Source organism: Sceloporus occidentalis, unplaced genomic scaffold (assembly GCF_023333645.1).
Source record: "Sceloporus occidentalis isolate IW3139 unplaced genomic scaffold, rSceOcc1.0.p SCAF_6, whole genome shotgun sequence".
NCBI classification, from domain to species: domain Eukaryota; kingdom Metazoa; phylum Chordata; class Lepidosauria; order Squamata; family Phrynosomatidae; genus Sceloporus; species Sceloporus occidentalis.
The window spans coordinates 96947562-96969598 of NW_028316986.1; the positions used below are offsets into that span (position 1 = coordinate 96947562).

The following is a 22037-nucleotide window of genomic DNA, read 5'->3' on the forward strand; positions in this document are numbered from 1 at the left end:
ATCTGGACAAGGGAACTTCACCTACTTTTTTAATGTAACAGAAAATAGTCACAGGCCTTTTATACAACCATCTCATCCAAAAACTGATTGTGTGAGGTGAAGTGATTCATGGGTCAATCTAGAGGCTTTCTGGATAGAAGTCTGTCTCCCTTATTCAAACCATAAATGACAAGCAATAATCTGTCCTCTTTCCCCTGTCTGTTCAGCTGCAAAAGAAGAAGGGAGACAGACTTCCATCCAGAAAGCCTCTAGATTGATCCATGGATCTTCAATCAGGGGCAGTTATGGAAGTATACATTTGAGAGAAGGCAGCAGTTGCCTATACATTTTCCCTCTCTCTTGCTGTCTATCTATTACAGGTATTTGCCAAACTGCACCAAAGCACTGAAGAGCTACAGTTTTCTATATAATAATGTAACATGTGATCTTATCTCAGTGCACATATTTTAACTGTTTCATTCAGTCATATGCATTCACTCAGCACGTTGGACTGCCTTGCCACATAAAGTTTACATCCACACAGAGAAAGTTATGTCTTGTACAGATTTAAAAAGCATCCCATACAGTGGTAGATTCTCTTCAGCAGCTATTTGAAGCCTTTCACTGAATGCTTACTCCTAATAATGGAAGAACAATGCAACAATTACTATAGTAATACAGAGATTAGCAGTTTAGTGGGCAGAGCCCAGTGTAACCAACAGGTTACTCCATCAAATGCATGAAGCGAATGAAGAATGCAGTAAGTATACATTCTATATGGAATGCCAAAAATGCTGACAATTACTAGTAATTCTTAATGTTTTAGGTGTCTGGTTTTAAATTCTGGCTACTCATAAACACAAATACCAGGGAAGTGCCTTTGGCTAATAGTCACATTTTATCCTCAATTCCTTCATTTCCCACTAAAAGATGACATAAACTGAGCTGACAGATGATATCTAGGACAGGCTTGACATATGTCTACAACAAATGACCCAACTGCTTCCATCATACCTCCATAAACTTACTAAGATACACTGAGAAATTGATCAGAATCATTGGGAAGTGTTGGAGAACTCCTTGTCAACAATCACTGAAATAAATATTATTTTATTTCCCTATGCCAACTTTACCGAGAAGGTATCAGTTTGAGTCAAACTCATACCTGTAGCTAACTCATTGTAGTTTATGCCTTGAAACCTAAGGAAAGTAATGATCTAATTTGGTTCCACAGCAGATATCAACAATATAAACTGAAATTCTTAAGTTTTATATTCAGACCAAGGAAACAATAAGCACTGCAATGGATAAAAACGGTTCAGTTTTGAGATACACAATTGAATGACATTTCACAGTATGTAATTTCTAAACCGGGGAGTGACAAGAACCAATCTTAGCAACAATCCTTCTTTTATCAATATGATAGTTAAATGGTTTAAACTATGGTTTAAATGGATAGTTTAAACCTTTAAAGATTAAAAAAAAACATGCTATAGTAAAGATATTTAGGGATAAAAATATTCTAATGTCAAAGATGTATTAAGTGTCTCACTGTCAGACATTTATAACACGTGCAATATCTGCTGAATTCACAGAACATAATATGATATTTCATTGAGATTCTTACTACTTCAAAGTTGGAGATTTGTTTGTTATCTGTAGTTGAGCTTATCTGACAAGAAAATGTGTAGCTTGATCATTTGGGTCTGTGCATAGATAATAAGCCAAAAAACAAATGTCCACATAAATAGTAAACTGAGAGATAAGCTATGGAAATGACGAGAAATAAGGATTTTTTTGTATTGTAACTGCTAGATTTAACCATGCAAATTGTTTATCTTGCTTTTCTGTGTCAGCTGAAAAAAATGTTTCTTTCTGAGTAATAGCACTCATGACAAGGATGGTTTGAAAAAAAATATTTTGTTGTTTTCTTGGAAACCACTAAGTAAGATATAATGAAAACAGACCAAGAAGTTAGAAATAAAACTCAAAAAGGAACCAGAGAAACGACAACAGCACTACCATATTTACTTGAAAGTAAACCTCACTGAGCTAAGCTTATTTCTAAGTAAGGATTGCAGTTTAAAGCTAATTGTTGCAAATCCAGAGTAAGGACAAACTAAAACAGAAATTTATATAGTGCTGTAGTAGTTAAAATATCATCTTACAATTTGTAAATTGAAAAGTAGACTAGTTTTATAGTTAATCTCCATTTACAGGCTGAGGATATGCTTGCTTACTAGCCATGTCTAAGAGGCTTGAAAAAGCCCCATAACTAAAGGTTACCTGCAGTAACAAAGTTCTGTGAGTTTTAACTAATGTTAATATAATATAATATAATAAGGAGGTTCTCATTTTACATAAGTAAATTGAATACTATTTTTTAAAAATGAAAGACGTTGACCCATGACAGGCAATGGAACTGTTCCTGAACGCCTTAAAAAGGAGTACATAAGAAGGAGGAGTGAAGCTAAGAGAAAGGAACATCAACAATCTAAGATATGCAGATGATACCATACTATTAGCAGAATACATCAATGACTTGGAATAATTCCTACGTAAGGTCAAAGAAGAAAGTGCAAAAGTGGGCTTAATGCTGAACATAAAGAAAACAAAAATAATGACAAGGAAAGTACATAAATTCCACTAAGATATATTGAAATAGTTAAAGATTTTCCATACCTTGGATCAAAACTGATCAAAAAGAGACTGTGGTCAAGAAATAAGAAAAAGGTTAGGAATTGGAAGGGCACCCATGAAAGAACTAGACAAGATCCTAAAGTGTAAAGACATACAACTGAGCATTAAAGTAAGAATCATCCAAAACCATGTGAGAGCTAGACAGTGAAAAAAGTTGACAGAAAGAAAATCAGCTCATTTGAGATGTGGTGCTAGAGAAGAGTGCTGAGTATAATGTGGACAGCCAAAAAGACATATAAATGGGTCCTAGAACAGGTCAAGCCTAAAATATTCCTAGAAGCCAAGATAATCAAATTGAGACTGTTGTACTTTTGACCACATCATGAGAAGACATCATTCGTAATAATAATAATAATAATAATAATAATAATAATAATAATAAGTTTATTTTTATTTTCCCACTTCTCCCAACGGATTGAAGTTGCATTACAACCAAAAATCTCCATACAGGCAATCATGTCTAAAATACAAAGAAAAGACTATAATGTTAGGGAAGGAAGAATGCAGAGGAAGACCATACACCAGATGGATAGACTCAGTGAGGCGCACCATGGGCCTGAATATACAGGACCTAAGCAAGGGGACCCTGGAGGACAGGAGGTCTTGGAGATGTCTCATCCGTGGGGTCGCCATGCATTGGGGCCAACATGTCTCCTTCCACACGAGAAAAGTCCAGTGCTAGTTGCTGCCACACTGCTGAATTAATGCAGTTTGACAGCATTTTATCTGATATGTTTTGGTACCAGTGACAAGATGTGGGTCCTTCAAACTGCTGCTCTTGGAATTATGATTTATATGACCAGGGAAGGTTAGAAATAAATTAATTCTTTCCTCACACATAAGTGCAGAACTTGGAAAAATAACTTTTCCAAAATCTATATAAATATTATAAATCCGAACATCTGTTCAACACTTCAAAGCATTCAATTAATTTTCATTTTAACATTTTCAGAACTTAGGAAGAGAGTTATTTGTCATTTTTGGATCTCACTATAAATCAGTGCTATCTGCTGCCACACTGCTGAATTAATGTAATTTGACACCACTTTAACTGTCATGCCTCCGTCCTATAAAATCCTGGGGTTTGTCATTTGTTATGGTACCAGAGCTCTCTGACAGAGATGGCTAAATAGTTCACAACACTACAAATCCTAGAATTCCATAGCATTGAGTCGTGGCAATTAAAGCGGTGTCAAATAGCATTATTTCTAAAGTGTAGATGAGCCCCAAATTGCTTTACCGGGTAAAAGGCTTTGAGAGGAATTTGTGTCAGAGTAAGAAAATGTGCATAACCAGTTTGCCAATTAACACGATTTAGCTAACAAGCTACTTTTATATCTCTGTCTCGTCACAACCAACCTTTTCAAATGTCACCACACACAGGATGGTGGTGATGATGGCATTACAGCAGCTGGCTTCACCCTTCCAACTTATGTGTGTTTATTTTTTAAAAACTGTGGAGATCCTCCAAAGCTAGATTGGAGATGAAGACTTTCCACAGTCATATTGTAATTAACATGTAAGTCAGAATGGAACTTGTTGCTGCAGTCATGTTTACTGCATACCCATCCAAAAATTCTACTTCTGTTTCAGACAGAAGAAGGGATCCGTGCAACCTGCAGCTGTGAACAATGTGATTACAACACATCCCAGAATCATTATTAAAAATGGAGTGATCTGACCTTACTGGAGTATGAAGAATAGGAATTTTTCCTTTCATTTCACTGCTAGCTACAGTAAGAACACCAAAGAAAGTACCTTCAGGTGTAGTAGAATGATTCATTCTCCTTAAGTGACAATATTTGTCATCTGTGAATTACTGGCACAGTTCATTGGCTGTTGTTTTAGCCAATACAAAGAAACTCTCTATACAGACTACATCTAAACACATCTACTATACTAATGCTTGACAAATCAATATCAGTTAAACTACTACAATATGAGTCTCCTTTATCTGAAATGCTTCAGACCAGACATGTTTTGGATTTTGGATGCCCCCCCTCCCGATTTTGGAATATGCATGAAACAGAGCTTATGTACACTAAAGCATCTGAAAGCAAATATGTCAATCTGACCCACCCATATGGACAACCTTGGAGTACAGTATTTTGGATTTTGGAATTCTGGATAAGGAAGATTCAACCCGTATATTAAAGAAAACATTACCTTCCAGTTTGGCAGCTTTATTTACCTGAATGCATACATACTGGATGACATCTTCAGTACACGGGGAAACAATCACAGAGCTACATAAATACATAAACACTTCAGGAATCACAAGTCTGCAATCCTGACTGAGATGCTTGAACAACCAGCAGCTATATGTTTTTATTTCAACACCACAGCCTATTTGGTTTGTCTATATCTAGTACTGAGGTGCCATATCTTTCAAGTACTTTGGATATGGGAGAATTTTTGAATCCACAAACTTAACACCTTAATGCCACATGGCCACAACCTGTAGGATAATACAAAACACCACCATCCACTTAAGTATGTTGACAAAATAATGTTCTAAACTACAACTTTGGAGGCAGCTCACTTTTGTTTTCAGCAACTCAAGATGGTAGACGCCAATCATAGAATCATAGAATCATAGAGTTGGAAGAGACCACAAGGGCCATCCAGTTTGCTAATTTATTTGTTAAGTTTGTAAATTACTCTGTTAAGTTTGTTAATCACACTGATGAATATGTACATACATACATACATATTACTGCAGAAGATTGCTTATAAAAATGCCAAGAACCAAAAAAGATATTATAATGTGATTTCACAAGACTTATTCTAGAGAAAGAAGGCAGTAATAATCAGATCTCCATCCTGAATTTGGAAAAGAATAGTTCTAAAAATATGGGGGAGAAAGTAATAAACTGGAGGTGTGGGAGGATTAGGGTTTGATCATGTTATTCACTTTGAATTTCAAGATAGGAATTTTTCAATACAAGTAGTAAAAAAATCCATGACACCTGCATTAATAAGAATTAAAACGGACACCAAATATAGTCCAACAGTTGTTTTGGAAGGAAAAACTATGCATGATAAAACAATGAGATTATAATCAACTAAGATGTATTCTTTCTCCAGATAGTTCATACCAACCCAAACCCTGGCTCTTTGTCACCCATTTTATCTTTGAAACAACTTTCTGGTTTATTTTTTCTGACTTAAGATGACCACAACATTGGACGTATGCATGTGTTCTAATTTTGCTTTATATGCATAACTGATTGCTCCTGTGACCCCCGCAAGTGAATGATACTCACGCAGACGCATAAAACAAACCCGTAAGAAACATTTATGGAATAACAGATGGTTTGAAAAAGAATCACGTCAGCTGGCTCTGTACTTATTTTAATGTAATAACTTTACTTCACCTGTTCCTTCAGAATGTCACCATTAACTTCCCCTTTCCAGCTCCTACCAGAATCTCATTCTGTGCCCTTGATGCCCATGCTCTCTTTCCTGACCCAATCACAAAGCTAAATAGCCAAGATTTTTTAGATTTTTCCAAGGGCTGTGACTGACTGACTCTGCACAGGCTAGGCCTTCTTTCCTGCACATTTTCACACCTAGCATTTTGCCCTTGGAAAACATCACTGTTTATGGACCCAAAAGACATCCACACATGGGCATAATGATTGTGCAGGGCTTATGCATCATAACCTTAAACATGTAATCCAGAATGTATGTAATGATTACATGATTTGGGCCTCCCCGTTTTGCATTTTCTCTTACAGTGTCTGACCTGATACCTGTAAACATATCCCTGATGCCATGAGGGGAATGGGGAAGAGTTTCCTCTCTGAGGAATGTAGGGCTCACTTGCTATTGAACATTCAATATCAGTGTCTCAAAAATCTGTATTATAACTATACAGTGGTTGCATTGTCATGGAGGATTATCTTTATTAAAGTTCTGCCTCAACATAACTGTTGGTCTATCTGGAAAATAGTGATAGCATTAACAACTTGCAAGGATGCTGATTAACCAAAAGAAGTTACTTGACATATTTGGTAGATCTATAAAGCTCAAATAAGATTTGACTGTGGCATCTAATTTGTTATATACTGGTTCTGTTGTCTATTCATCATATCCTTATTATTTAAGGGTTACCCTTTCATATTACTTCAGTACTGCTCATTACCTTTCTGTTTCTTTGATCACTCTTCAGCTTTTACTCCTACCTGAACTTCAACTCTGTTCTGGATTTGTCACTAGTGCACAGTTCTAAGGCAGAAATCCTATGCATAGTCTCCTGAGAATGAGCCCCCACTGAACTCAGTGAGACTAATAGGATCAAGCTTCCAGTATCTTTTTTCTGCATCATCTATCTCATACTGACTTGCAGGCTGTACTGACATCTTAAAGATAGGCTACTATATTGCAATTTTTATTTTTACTCTTTTTTTCAAAGCAGCAGCAGATGATCAAATTATGTTCCTATTTGTTCTATACATAAAATATCACAAATAACTTTTCACGTATGGAACTTTAGAGTACAGTTCAGATATTTCTACATGGCACTAGATAAATTTTTGCACCACATTTTCTAAAAGTTAAAACATTGGCTTTTTAGTGGCTATATCTTAAAACAATATTATACCCCCCTCAAAAAAAAAAAAAAAAACCCGTTATATCTCTATGCTCATCACTAACACTGTACCCTGATTTTTAACACTGTGTTTTATCACACATGGCAAATACAGTGTTAATGATATAAGGTTAATGGTACTTACTCCTGTTATGTAGCGAGGTCTATATTGGATGGTTCCAAATAAGCCAAGTATGACTATAATAATATGTACAAAATTTGCCAGGATTGGTGCCCATTGATAACCAAGGAAATCAAATATCTGTCTCTCCAGCACACACACCTAGGATTAAAGAGAAACAATAATTTGATTAGAATAGTTAGAGAAAATGAGAGAGAGAGAGAGAACAAGTCAGTCTTGAACAGCAGTTTTCAGAGCTTGAAACACTTTTCCCATACTTGTTTTGTACTAAAAGTTTCAGATTTCCCTAGCCAACACAGAGATAGATACTGGGTCTCATAGTTTTAAAAAGTAATTTCAAATGGTTTTGGTTTTCTCCTCTTCAGTACCATCACTAAAAAATTGACATCTAAGCAGTTCAGGGAGAAATAGATGACTTTGCAAGATTTTAGTCTTTCTGTTTTCCTGGAAAAAAAAATCTTTTATAGTGACAATCCAATAAGTTATCCTCATTTAAAATATTTACACAGACAGTTTTGCCAAGACATGAATCCTCATTTCAGGAGATATTGCAATTGAAGCAACTATAGCATTAACAGCTTTGTCACTTACAACTAATAAGGAATTTTACATAGGGCAGCTGCCTAGTTTAGACATGGAAAGCAGAATAAAGTTATATTTGTCTGTTTTACTTTAAATACAACTTGTGTTTATGCTGTCTTCTCCTTTCTTTTACCAGGGTTTCTGATGCTATGAAATGTTGTGGGAAGAAGAAAATTTGACTTTGGAGTAATATCCATGCCTACAGAAGCAAAAGGGATCTTTTCTAGATGACACTCTGATGTTCTTTGGTCACATGTGTCCCACTTTTTGTTTGTGAAAAGTTGGAGACTATGTTGGAGAGTATGAGATTCATGCCTCTCCCACTTCACTGACCTTTCCAGCAGGGACATAGCTAGGATTTTAGGAAGGGGGGGGGGGGTCCAGACTAAGTGCCATCATTATAATGGGGCTTGGGTGTGGCGGCGCAGGAGCACACACCATTCATTTCCGGACCCCAAGAACCCCCCCCCCCCTTGGCTACGGTCCTTTCTCCAGGTTGGAAATAAGTGTCTAAAAAGCAGCTGCAACCACATTCACATGAATACAGTTACAAAACTCCATGTCCTTGAGAATCCTGGATTATCTGAGATCCAGTTACATGGATCTGTGTAACTGCATTATCTGAATGTTGTTACAGCTCTTTTACAGACCTCCTACAGCAAAATGGGAAGGTTGGGAGTAGAGGAGTGAGGTTACATCTTGCATATCCAGCTTTCTCTGCACAACTGCAAAAAATAATAATAATAATAATAATAATAATAATAATGGATGTCTGAATGGGGCTTGAGACTGAATTTGAAAAAGCCTCCCCAACATTTTAAATGCTACATATTACATAATTTCAATGGCATTTTACTCAGATTTTCAACAATCTTTAGCTATGGTACTTCCAAAGGTTCTTAATAAAGATGAATACCTATAGCAAAGAACAGAAATCTAAGCCAAGATTGTTTTAGTGACTGTCATATTAAGACACAGGAGAAAAGTAACAACAGGATCGGTCTCATAGATTGCAATATTATTTGCACAGGATTTGAATGAGAAAACCTCACTTGGGAGGATGGTACATATTAATGTAAATGGCAACCACAGAACAGAGGTAAAACATCTAATTCAAATGGCATAATAATTCATGGACAATTCTTTCACAAGTACTTAAATTTTAGTTTTAACAAGGAACCTCCATATTGCAATCAGCAAATAATGTAGATTGGGAAGCACCCCTGTCTAGTACATAATATATAGCAGCAATAGCAATACCAAGTACATTTCTATATTGATTATCAGTGAACTAGCACTCCTTAAGCAGTTTATAATATAGCAATATAGATGACTGCATTACAGCAGGTGAAAATGACCAGATTTTACTTATTATATATACAACATATTCTTTATTTTTTTGTTTGCTTAATTTTTATCCCACCTTTTTCTTAAAGTGGGACCGAAGGTGGTTAACAACACACACACACACACACACACACACATATATATATCACATTAAAACAACAATTAAAATCCTACAATTAAAATCGTAAAAATATAAAAAATTACAACCATAACATTTAAAACATACAAATTTAAAAATAATAATCTAAAACCAACCCCCTCATCCCCCAATAAAACCAAGCCTGAAAGATCTTAAAAGGCCTGTTTAAATAAAAATGTCTTCGCCTGCTGGCAAAAGGCCAGCAGTAAGAGATCCAGCTTTGATGTGATGTGATTGTTTTATATTTGATGTTTTTAATTTGTTTTTTTCTTCTTCTCTATATGGTAATTTTATCTATTCCTCTTTTTAATTGTTATTATCTTAGAATGTACGCCTTGGGCAGGCTTTTATTTACTCTTTAATTTTACCGACTTTGTACAGCGCTGTGTATAATTACAGCGCTTTAGAAATAAAGTTTAATAATAATAATAATAATAATAATAATAATTGGTCTCACATGTAAGGGAGTTCTACAGCGTGGGAGCAGCCACTGAGAAGGCTGTCTCTCATGTCCTCACCAGGAAAACCTGGGATGGTGGTGGAACAGAAAGAAAGTCTTCTCCTGAGGATCTTAGGGCTCTAGGTGGTTCGTATGGGGAATGTGGCTAATGGTATGGAAGCTATGCAGCACTGGAGCATTATCCAAATCTAGTTACAACAGAGGCACAAAAGACTCCTTCATTTCCACACCTTTTTAAATGTTTGCATTAAGAAACACAGCATACAGTTTATTTCAGCTTCTTCTGGCTAAGTTCAGACTAGAAATCCAAATGCCACTACTGATTTGGGAGAAGGGAAGATTTCAGCAGGAACAGTCAATATTATCATCAAAGGATTAAACGATAGCACTTGGAGATTTTCAATATTAAGCTGCAAACAAGTGGTGTGTATTCTGGGATTCATTTTTGTAATTAGACCTCCACATTTCCAAGTTAGAAATGTCATCAATACCTAGCCATCACTTTAAAAAAATGAAGAGGGATGGGGTTTTGCCTGCAGACTTAATACAATGGCTTACTGAAATGGTTAATGAACAGTTAGGAGATTATCACACAACCTCTGTTCTTGTCCCAGTTGTATTAATGAAAAGAAGTGCACGTCAAAGCCACACTTCAGTCCTAAGGACTGGAGCACAGCTTTGGTGAAGCTTCTGGACTCAGGACACATGCATAATTTAAACAGCATACCTCCAAAGTGACCCGAAGCAGCTTTATTTTGGCAGTATGTAGGGGGCCATAGAGAAGGAAGAATCTCTCCTGCCTTATCCTGCTTCAGAGTAACCCTTCCTCCTCCCCACAAAGCCCATACCTTCAAGTGGCTCTTTGGAACCAGTTAGTATAGTATCCACTCATGTTAGGTCTCAATGGTACTGTATGGAAGCACATTATGGCTTTTGAAGGTCAGTTTTGTTTGAGCATCAATCTCATAAGGATCAGGTCCCTCAAATGGCTTGTGTGTGTGTGTGTCCTTGAAATCCTTTTTAAATTAAAATAAAATAAGTAAACAACATTAATTACTTTGGTGATACTTCATCTCAGGCACTGATATTAATTTTTAAATTAACTAAGGTGCATGCATGACATAAACACCTAATTCAATTGATCCATTGTCTCTTATGAACTGAGTAAACATTCACACTGTATTTCTATTGAGAGAAACAGCTTTCTGTCTTCTCCTTCCTGTCACTGAATTTTCACTTGACTTTGAATTTATAGCCGAGCAACACATCCAACAATTCCACTTGATATCTACTGCTCACCTGTATCATTTTAGATTTCAGGTGTACTAGCAAAATGTTGGAGAGCTCCCAATGTACAAAATGTACACAGCATATACAGAACATAAATTCTTTGCATATGCACAATGTATGTGTATATGCAAATCTATACAGTTGCATATATTTGTCTATATACACAATATATATATTTATGTAAATGTGCCTATGTGTACTGTATATTGTATGTATACTGTGGATATGCCGTGTATACACATACACATATACATATAGACACAGCATATATTTGTTTAATTAAAAATTTGTTTTGTCAAAGAATGAGAGAGAGAGCGAGAGAGAAAGAGAGAGAGAGAGAAGTGCATCTTGCAGAGATATAGGACTGTGAGTTATTATTGGCCTGATCCAGACTGGCGCTTTGCACTGGTCTGGACACCTAGTAGGGTTGCCTAGGGGCGGAGCAAGTCATGCCCCGCAATCCTACTATGTGGCGGAGGCATAACAATGGTAGCTCCCCGTGTACATGGCGCCGCAATTGTGATGTAAGCACCGTGTGGCATCGTACGGTGCTGCACGTTGCTTATGCCATGAGTCCACCAATGGCACACTTGTGACATCACTGCGGTATCACACAAAACACCCCAGAAATTCCAGGTTGTTTTTGCTCCATAGTGGCAGCGCACCGTTTGGCGACTGCGCCATCCCCAAGGAGCAAAAACAGGCACCAGCGGACCGTCGTTTCTTGGCGGTCTGTCTCACGCCATTGTTGACTATATGCTCCTTTTCAGAATAACACACTGTACAAACATCTGTACATTTAACCCTGTTCACTTTGCATTTGTATTTTATATGTGCACAGTCAGTACTTTTATAGATAAGTAATGCATATATTTTATTACAAAGGCTGTGGGGTAGAAATTTGACTGGGAAAAAATAACATAGCTAGTAAATACCATGTTAAGGGATGTGAATTGTATCCTTTGTGTCTATTTAACAATGATGAGCTGTCAAAATGACAACTCCATGCTAGATCAACAACACAGCAGGTTAAAATAAACACTCTGTGATGCAATGCTCAGGCCAATAGGGATACCACAGTCCCAAAGGGCAGCAATCAAATAAATGCAATAAGGACTTTGGAAATTAAGACTTCTTTGATATTAATGGAGGAAGCATAACCTCCTGAATTTGTCAGTATCAAGCATCATTCTCACTCATGAGATCCCAATTTATCATAGACTGGCTATTGTGTACTCTTCACCAGGTTTACCAGAAAGATAGGATAAATATACAAAAGAATACTTCCAGTTCAGAAATGGAGAATAGCATACTTCTCCACAGTTATCAAAATTACATTTCCAATTGGACTTCTAAGAATATCAAGCTACTTTAGAACATGAAGGCAAATACTGTATAGAGATCTTACAATTCATAATGCTTACAAACTCAACAGAACTACATTCAAATGGGAGTTTGCCAATGACTGAGTTGAAAGATGGACTAGACCTCTTGTTGAGACACAAGGAAATAATGTCAGCATATGAACCAAACAAAGCTGCTTGAAGGCAAAATTCCTGTTATTTTTAGGAGACTCTTGCTACATCTGTATTGCAGAAATAATCCAATCTGACACCACTTTAAATGCCATTGCTCAGTACTATGGAACTCTGGGATGTATAGTTTGTTGTGGCACCAGAGCTCTCTGACAGAGAAGTCTAACAAAACTATAATTCCCAGAATTCCAAAGCATTGTCCCATGGCAATTAAAGTGGTGTCAAATGGAATTATTTCTTCAGGCAGCTGCAGCCTCTGATCAAAAATAGGTGACCATTATTGAAAAAGATGCAGCTGATGAGGTCTGCAAATTTCATCACAGTAAAGAAACTTGGAGAAAGACAATACAATACACAAACAAGAAACATCAGTTTTAGAACAAAGTGTTCGAGCCAAGCCAGAAATGAGCAGATGAGACTTACGCAGATTTGATATATAATAGAGGCACTGATGCTATCCCTTTGCACAGAGACCTGAGAGAAAAGAAAAGAAGTGGGGAAAGCATTCACCATAACTTTAAAAAGCTGAAACATTACCAAGAACCTTTCCTTATTTTTTCCATCAGCAGTAGAAAAGATTAGCACCAGATGCCAAGAACGGTAAATACAGAGCAGTTTGCTCAGTAATATAGGTGCCAAGTAAAGGTAATCAACACATCAACAACTGCCTCCACCAGAGCTTCCAACAAAACCTCTCACCACTGTGCCAGGGGCAAGCAGGACTGTGATCCTGGCAAGTAAGAATGGCCAGGAGACAGTTGTCTGGAGAAAGACTGTTTTAGAGCAGCTAAATCAGAGTGCCAAAAACAAAAGAGTGGCTTTGGGGGAGACTCCATTTTCTGAAACACTGAATGGCAAAAATGACTGGCACCATGTTCTGTAGCACTGTGGGCATTATGTACCAGGGACACAGTTGAATTGCCAAACTACCCTGTGAAGTAGCAGCAATTCTTGAAAAGAAAAGAAACACACAGACATACACAAACACACACACCAATGATCTCCCCTCCTTCTCTCTTTTGAAGAAGAGAAATGGTTTTACAAAAGCTAGTCCTGTCCCAGGGCATGTACTTGAACGAAAGTAAATATGCATGGAATAAAGTTGTTAGTTTGCTTTTGTTGCTTTGTTACAAAAAGTATGCCAGTAGACTATTATAAACAGAATTACCAGCCTCGGAAAATTGCGTATACATTAGCTGAACTTTAGTCTTTCCTAGCTCTGAAAAAGACTTTTATTACTAAGAATTCTAACGCAAGTTGCTGTCCCTTCAACATTGCAAATGAAGCCGAAGGGCTGGTCTTGAATCTATATCCAGCATCTATGAATTAAACACTTCATGTGTAAAATGTGAGTATTATTGCTTGTCTTCAATCAGGTCTTTGTCCAGGTGTGCCAACAGGTGGTGGTGGTTGTTAGAATGTCTTATTTGGCAGTAACTCAGATTTGTGCTTGTATATGAAGGTCTTCCTAGAGTATGACATATGAGATGAACTGAAGTAGGTAAGAGGCTCCCTATCATTGCCACCATTTTGTTGTGCTGGCAGATCCCTAGAATCTAATAAAGACTACAAAGTAGACTGTACATGTCTGATATACTGAATACTTTTAGGCAAGTAGGGTAACTCTTGGGCGGGTTATAGACCGCCCATTTGGGGCGGTCTGGACCCGCCCCTTTCCCCGGAGTATCGGGGCCTCAGCGGCCAGAACGGCAGCCGCTGAGGCCCCGATCCGCTGCTTTTCAGGCTGCGGGGAAGCAGCAAAACGCCGCTTCCCCGCAGCCTGAAAAGGGGTGTCCCTGGGGCTTCAAGCCCCAAGGACACCCCGCGGCGGTGGGGAGAAGGAGAAAGGGGCCGCTTGGCCCCTTTCTCTTTTAGTCCGCTGGGCGCAGCCGTCTGAAGGCTGCGCCCAGCGGACTAAACCAGGAAGGAGCTCCGAAACGGAGCTCCTTCCTGCTCCGTGTTCAGGGCGCACTAAGCGCCCTGGCGCGGAGCAAGGATGTCACGTTCGCGCCGCCCCATCTAGAGGCGGCGCGGCCGTGACGTCCTCACGGCGGCGGCCGTATGGAAGGGCCGCCGCCGTTTAGTGCGTGACGAGCACGCACTAGGGTTAGGGCGGTGCGGAAGCACCGCCCTTTTGTAACCCTAGTGCGTGCTCGTCACGCACTAAAGTGCCGGTCTGTAACCGGCCTTAGTTTCTACAGATAGATGAGTGAGGACTTGGACTTATGCAATCTGGTCATCACAGGAAGATGATGGAACATACAGGGAATTGGGTATGTGGATCCGTAAAAACACACAGCACAAACCCAAAAAGATTGTGTAGAGTACAGATGGACACTGGGATGGTCTTGATTAGAGAAGTATGAAGAAATTGTGGGAAGCAAAGAGGCATCAATGCTTGTAAAGTGATTAGTTATTAGAGAGCATGCTTGCCTTTAGCTGTGTGGCCAGACTTGGTGACACCTGGTGCAAGGAGGGGCTGCGGGGGAGTGGGTGTGGAAGCAACAGCGTGCAACTCCCGCTATGAATGAATTTATTACGGCATACAGCCAGCATAAAGTAATAAAATTTTTACAGCAACCCCCACTTATCCATCATGGCTTTGTCGCTGGCCCGTTTTCCTCCTGGAGAGAGAGCCAGGCCAGCAATGGAGGACTGAGGGCCAAGCTTGCTCCCTTCATTGCAGTGGGAGGAGGACCCCACCAGAGTGTCATTCCTTCTCTGGGGTGTCACCTGGAGCAGTCCGTACCCCACCCACTCACCCAGTGCCATCACTGTCTGCCCTTTTGTTTCACCTCTCTGTTTCTTTCATTGATCAATGTACTCAAGCCTTTCTGCTTCCTTCCTGTCAGGAGAGGTTATTTCCCTCCCTTTATTCCCCCCCCCCCCTTTTAGCCCAAGACGTTAGTCCTTTTTCTCTCTTTGTCTGGAAAGGGAGTGTGTATGAGGCTCCAGCCTCATAATGGACACCAGCAAACATCCACACCCAGGACAGACAATAAGGCAGTGGAAAAGAAAAGAAATTGTGGGTTACAACCTCGAATGGAGGCACAGGACAGTGTCAGAAATTATTTGTTTGTTCAGCAAGTCCTGATGGGCCAAGTGAAAAATTAACTGGCAACTTGGTTGTGCTGATTGGATCTCTGGCTTCTACACAGTTAGTGAATTTGGTCCAAAAGGATACAGCCATGCTATGCCTCTATTCTGTTCATGGTTTTTTTTTTTTTTTTTTTTTTAAAAGTCTTTAAATCTCTTATCTGGGAGTACACCTCACTGAATGCATTTCAGTTGAAACTGTTATTTTAAAATATTATTTGAAATGATGAAGATGATGATTTCTTTTAAAAATAACAATCTCTATTCTATCAAGTCTTATGCTTGGGTAAGTGGTAATATAAACAAATCTCAATATAGCCATACTGAGGTTTAGGCCTTTTCAAGGATTAGGCCTCACTCTGCGTCTACACTGCAGAATTAGTGCAGTTTCACAACTTTTTAACCATCATGGCTCAATATTATGGAATTCTGGTATTTGGAATTTTGTAACGTCTGTCAGAGCTCTGGTGGCACAACAAAATACACATTGTAGGATTGCATAGGATGGATCCATGATAGTTAAAGCAGTGTCAAACTCCATAAATTCTGTAGCGTATCAGCAGCCTCAGACAATAAGTAAACTCTAAAGCAAAAAGGGAATTTCCCCTCACAAACTTACTCATAGACATACACACACAGAATACTCATAGGCATTCAAACATTCCTAATTAAGAGTTCTCCAAATTTAATTCACTGGCTAATATTTACAGCCAGCCATTTAATGCTACACTTCCCATGAAACAGAAATGCACACATCATTTCTTATTAACAAGCAAGACATTTGAAAGGTGAATGGACAGTGTTAATATTGGCAGGAACAGGAGCTGGACAGTTGAAACACGGATGTGTGACAAAATTTAGCTGGTTGCAAAAATTGATCCCATGCTTTAGGGCAGCCTTTTCCAACTGGACAGTTTCAGGACATATTAGACACCCACCATGCCAAATAGAAATTATATTATGGAATTTCTAGTCCATCAAGAAAAAAGTGCCTGGCAAATCTAAAACAAAAAGAGGACCCTTGAAGGAGCCAATAAAAGAATGTGACTTTAGAGCCCCACAGTGAACCCCTGCACCATCCTCTGGAAATCTCATGGCTGGTTTTGAAAAATCAACAGTTCAAACAATTATGTCAGAAATGTACTTCGGTGCCTTAAACAATTTCAAGAATTAGCATTAATGTCAACAAATTAATCTCCTCAATTACAATGGTTAACATTAGCAAATTAATCTTTACACCTGCCATTTCAAGCTCTGGTCATGCTCATGAAAATCTTGTATTATTGGTGCAAGTTGGCAAGTCAAATAGGGAAACCAGTGTCACAATGTACAAGCTAAACAACTGTCCATCTGATATACAGGAATCAAATTAATAATATTCTATTATATAATTTTAGACAACAGTTTGAACTTTGTTTAGCTTCCAAAGACATATTGTAAGAAGATTTAAACCAGTCTATTATAAAACACACATCACCACCCCAAAACTCAGCATCTTGGAAAAGCCAGCCATCTGGAAAATATTCAGTATGTTAGATCTTCAGTATTGCTTATTTGCAATTTCCAGGCTATGAGGCTTGCAATGTACAATATAATCTTTGAGGCGCAGGGAACCAGGAGTTTCTATACCATATTTGATTTCCTGTTCATTAACAACTGCAATAACAAACCAAGCACAAATTTAATGAGATATGGTTGCATTCTACAGTTACATCTAAACTAAAGATTGAATCAGTAATGCTACCAAGATATCTGAGTATTTTGTAATGTAAGCCCTAATATAGGCCATAACTGTAATGTGAAAACTCCTGTTATATCCTTAATACATACTTTTAGTAAAACCTTATTTGGAAATTGGAAACAAAAGGGGAAGAGTACATCAAATGAGCAGATTTATTTGTTGTTTGTCATTCATATTTATGTGTGGACCATATGGAGACAGAGAGCTCTTATAATATTATTTTATTGTTTGTATAAAATATATCTACTAAAATAGACTATGGTATTAATATCTGACACAGAACACAATATATTTGTTGGAATGTTTTTACATGCTGTTGTTCGCCGCTTTGATCAGGTTTAGGAAAAGTGGGATACAAATAAACTATATTATTATTATTATTATTATTATTATATTAACATATTCTGTAAAAAAAATGGGGAAATGTTTTTCACATTCATTCAACACCTTTCCCCCACTTATTTAAATTTTCCATACTATAAATAATCTCCTCTCCAAATAGCATTTCTAAACTGGCTTACTGCAATAGCCTTTTATGATTTTACGCAATATGCTGAATTACCTATATGAAACATCTGTATGAGATCTCTATTTCCATACTTCATATTACCTCAATCAGAATTTTTTTAAGTTGTTGTTATTCTTTTTGTTGAATTCAGATGACAACTGATGGGGAGGGGGAGAGACCCTAGAGATCCCCACCAGCCATTTTACTACCATAATCTACAAACAAGAAGAAAGATAAGAACTATAAATCTGCCAAACTGGGCCATCATATAAGACATAGAGAAAGAAGTGACAAAGAAAAGGGGAAAACTAAAGAAAAATGGGCAGAAGAAGTCATCACAATAAAAGAGGCCAGGCAACACAAATGGTAATGTATCAAGCATGTTACAGTTCAAAATGTATGAATTACCTCTGTTTGAAAGTGTCAGCTATATCTTGCTGAAATTGACCAATTCCTCCTCCCTTAAAGCAAAGGTCAAGGATGTCAGTGACCCATTTGGTCTAGTGAAGGAGAAATGAATGACTTTCAATATATATTTTGTGTGTGTGTGTGTGTGTGTGTGTAGTGTGTAGTTTATTAACAGCTTAAAATATTACATACATCCATTCAATCTCACAGTATATATATTTAAGCTACTAAATGAGGTGGTGGCTGTATGCCAAAAGGCAATATGAAGGCAAATACACAGAAACCCACTGGGAGACCTTGGGCAAGTCACACACTCTCACCCTCAGAGGATAGAAATGGCAAACCTGCTCTGAAGAAACTTGCTAAGAAATCCCCATGATAGGCTTGCCTTAGGGTCACCATAAGTCAGAAGTGACTTGAAGGCACACAGCACACAAACACAGTACACCTTCACCAGAGGCACTGAGTGAACACAGTCATGTACAGGTCACAAAGTAAAGAGACAATGGCCTGTTACAGACAGCCAAAATAAAGCTGCTTCGAGTCACAGTGGAGGTATGGTGTTTCAATGATGCATGCATCCTAAGAGTCCAGAAGTTGCACCAAAGCCACGCTCCAGCCCTAAGGACTGGAGCGTGGCTTTGGTGTGGCTTCTGGACTCTTAGGACGTATGCATCATTGAAACACCATACCTCCACTGTGACTTGAAGCAGCTTTATTTTGGCTGTCTGTAACAGGCCAATAATAATAATAATAATAAGTAATGGGTAATCATTTATAAGGTGATGCAGATGCTTGTGTGAATCAGGTCATTATCTCATATTGTGCTACCAGGGTGCCTCTTCCTTGTTCAGAGTGCTCCAGAACATAGAATACAGGGTATAGTTGTATTCAGGTCTTTGGCTGAGCTTCTCATAAAAAACCAACTACCAATGTGTAAAAGAATGTTGCACTAAGTAAGCCTTAATTCTAGTCACTGTGGAAACATCCCTGAGAACTGGGCAAGATTTGTGCCAGATCTTGCTTGAAGTTTCACAACAATGATGCCATCGTGAGACTTCAAGCGGCAGAGAATCCAAGCAGCATAGTTTTTTGTGGGGTTTGGGGGCTATGTAGCTGTGTTCTGGAAGAGTTTATTCCTGATGTTTTTGCCATCATCTGTGGCTGGCATCGAAGCAGCCACTCGGAGTCCTCAGAATCTTTGGTGCCAGCCCCTGAGGATGCCTAGCACAAAAGCATCCCTCTAGACAGTATTGGGATAAGTCTTAAATCTAGCCATTGTTGCAATTTAAAATTCTACCATAGAATGAGAAGAACATTAAATTTTAAATAAAGGATTTTTTAAAATCATGTCAATAAGTATTGGACCTATTATGTACTTCTCTGACAAGGTACTGTATTTTATTTTGTCCTGTATTCTAAAGCTAAAACTAATTCTCGCTGCTTCAGCTGACAGCTCGATGGTATAATTAGTGTAATATGGCTGGACAACCTTAAGTATCTTTTGAGTACAGTGATTTCTGATCTTAACATTATAATAATATAAATCTGAAATTTAAAATGGTCATCAAAATGATTGCAAAAGTTTTGGTAAAATAATTCATCTACTGTATATAGAGTTATAGGTTTGATTAGAGGGGTGCAACACCAAAACAGGACACACACAATTTTTGAGGTATTGCCAGAAATAAACACTTTCATGTACCTTTGACTGAAGCAAAGGACAGGGCTATTAGATACAGTTTATCTGTTTACACAATAGCTTTCAGCTACTTCAGCAATGTTTTTCAGCCTTCTCTCAGAATGATGGAATGGCCTGTTTCACTCTCCAAATATTTCTTGCTAGATTTTCTTTCTGTCTATTGCAGCTTTCTTTCCTGAAGCATGAACCATTTTTTAAAATTTTTATTTGTTACATTTTCTTTATTTGTTACATTTTTATTTTTAATGTGAAGTCGAAGGCCACATAGCCCAAAAAAACCACAAAAAACTATTTTTATTTTTATTTGTTACACTTCCTTTATTTTTGCCGATTTTGGACACTTTTGGAACTTTGGCCTAGAGATACCCTTTTTTATCTGGAGATTTATACGTTTTGTACACCGTTTAGGCTTTTTGAAACTTCTTGTTGAAATAATTCAAATTCCCTGAACTGGATTATGAGATATGCATTCTTTTCCTTTACAACTAGAAATCTGAAATGCTTAAGTTTATTAAACTGCAGTGGATGCTAGATGAAGCTGAAGTTGAATATTTAATACATTTTTAACAATACCAATTTATATCTGTTATGTCTTGATTATTAAATATATTTAGCTTCAGTGTTTCATTCATTATTTGATTATTACTATTAATGTTATTCAATTCTAACTACTATGGTTGTTAGCTTTTATAATGGTCACATGGGCATTCCTTTACTTGTGGTTTAATTAATACCACTATTACATTTAATGCAATGCATTCTTTATTTTCATTGTTCTTAGGAACACCTGACTTCTCACCATGTTGTCTGTTACTCTGAACTAATTCAATTTTGTTTTGCTTTGAGGGTGGTTGTTCCCTAAATATCACTCTCCATGAGCTTTCTGAAAAGCAGTAAGAATTGTATGGATAAAGAACCATGTAAAATCAAACTATTCAGCAGGGCGAGGAACTCACTTAACTTATGCTCCTGAATTGAACAACCTAAACAGATCACTCTAATCTTTATAATTATAAATTGTTTGTCAGAACTCAGAAACTGGTGAAGATTTTTGTGCTTCATTCACTTGGCACAAAATCTGAACACCTGAATTGGTACTGTTTAATAGATACCTACTTTAAAAACAAAAACAACCCCCCTTACTTAATAGCTGTCTATCAATAGAATAATTACAGTCCTATCATATATATTAGGATTAAAGTCTTGGCTGTCTGCATTTCAACTTCAATTATTCCTTTGCTAGTGCGGAAAATATCCATCATGTTAGAAATTTGCATTTATACTTTTTTTTTTTTAACTTTTTCACCCTCAGGCTCTTTATGTACCTACATGCCAGCTAACATACAGAAATGGCATTCTTGGTTTTCATTAATAAAATGGATTTCATTAATAATACATTATAGCATAGCAACATTAAAGCGGAAATATTAGCACAGGCATTTTTATGTTACATTGTTGATCTTAATAAAATTGCTGTAATTAGAATAATCAAGAGGCACATGCCGTATCCTTGATTTTTCATTATCACACATAATGCCCCCTCCTTCCCAATCAAAAGTTTCCTCTCCACTGGGTGGCACTGCAAGAGATTCTGCACATTTTGCAAGGATTTTCTGCCTTTTAGAAATTTTTATGAAGATCTCATCTGTGCCAATAAAGCTCTCCTTTTTTTGTACACCCCCCCCCCTGCTTTCTGTCTGGAAAAAAAGTAATCCTTATGTAAATGAAATTTTTGCACAAGGTACTGAAATTAAAACAAAACAACACAACATAGTGAATAACCATTCTTGGACAGGGTGTTTTAATCTGTCAAA

At 37.6% G+C, this 22037-nt stretch overlaps 1 protein-coding gene across 4 annotated transcripts in view; it reads right to left on the minus strand.

Annotated features, from left to right (window-relative positions):
• NKAIN2 (sodium/potassium transporting ATPase interacting 2) overlaps window positions 1–22037 on the minus strand; it is a 716483-nt gene that overhangs the window by 356068 nt on the left and 338378 nt on the right. For 3 of the 4 annotated variants that reach the window (XM_089530447.1, XM_089530444.1, XM_089530448.1), the window contains exons 2-3: window positions 13192–13242; window positions 7419–7556 (exon numbers count right to left, since the gene is read on the minus strand). In XM_089530447.1, the coding sequence (XP_089386573.1) occupies window positions 7419–7556; window positions 13192–13242 (189 nt within the window). The remainder of the gene's footprint in view (window positions 1–7418; window positions 7557–13191; window positions 13243–22037) is intronic. The other variant, XM_089530445.1, reaches the window with a different exon arrangement.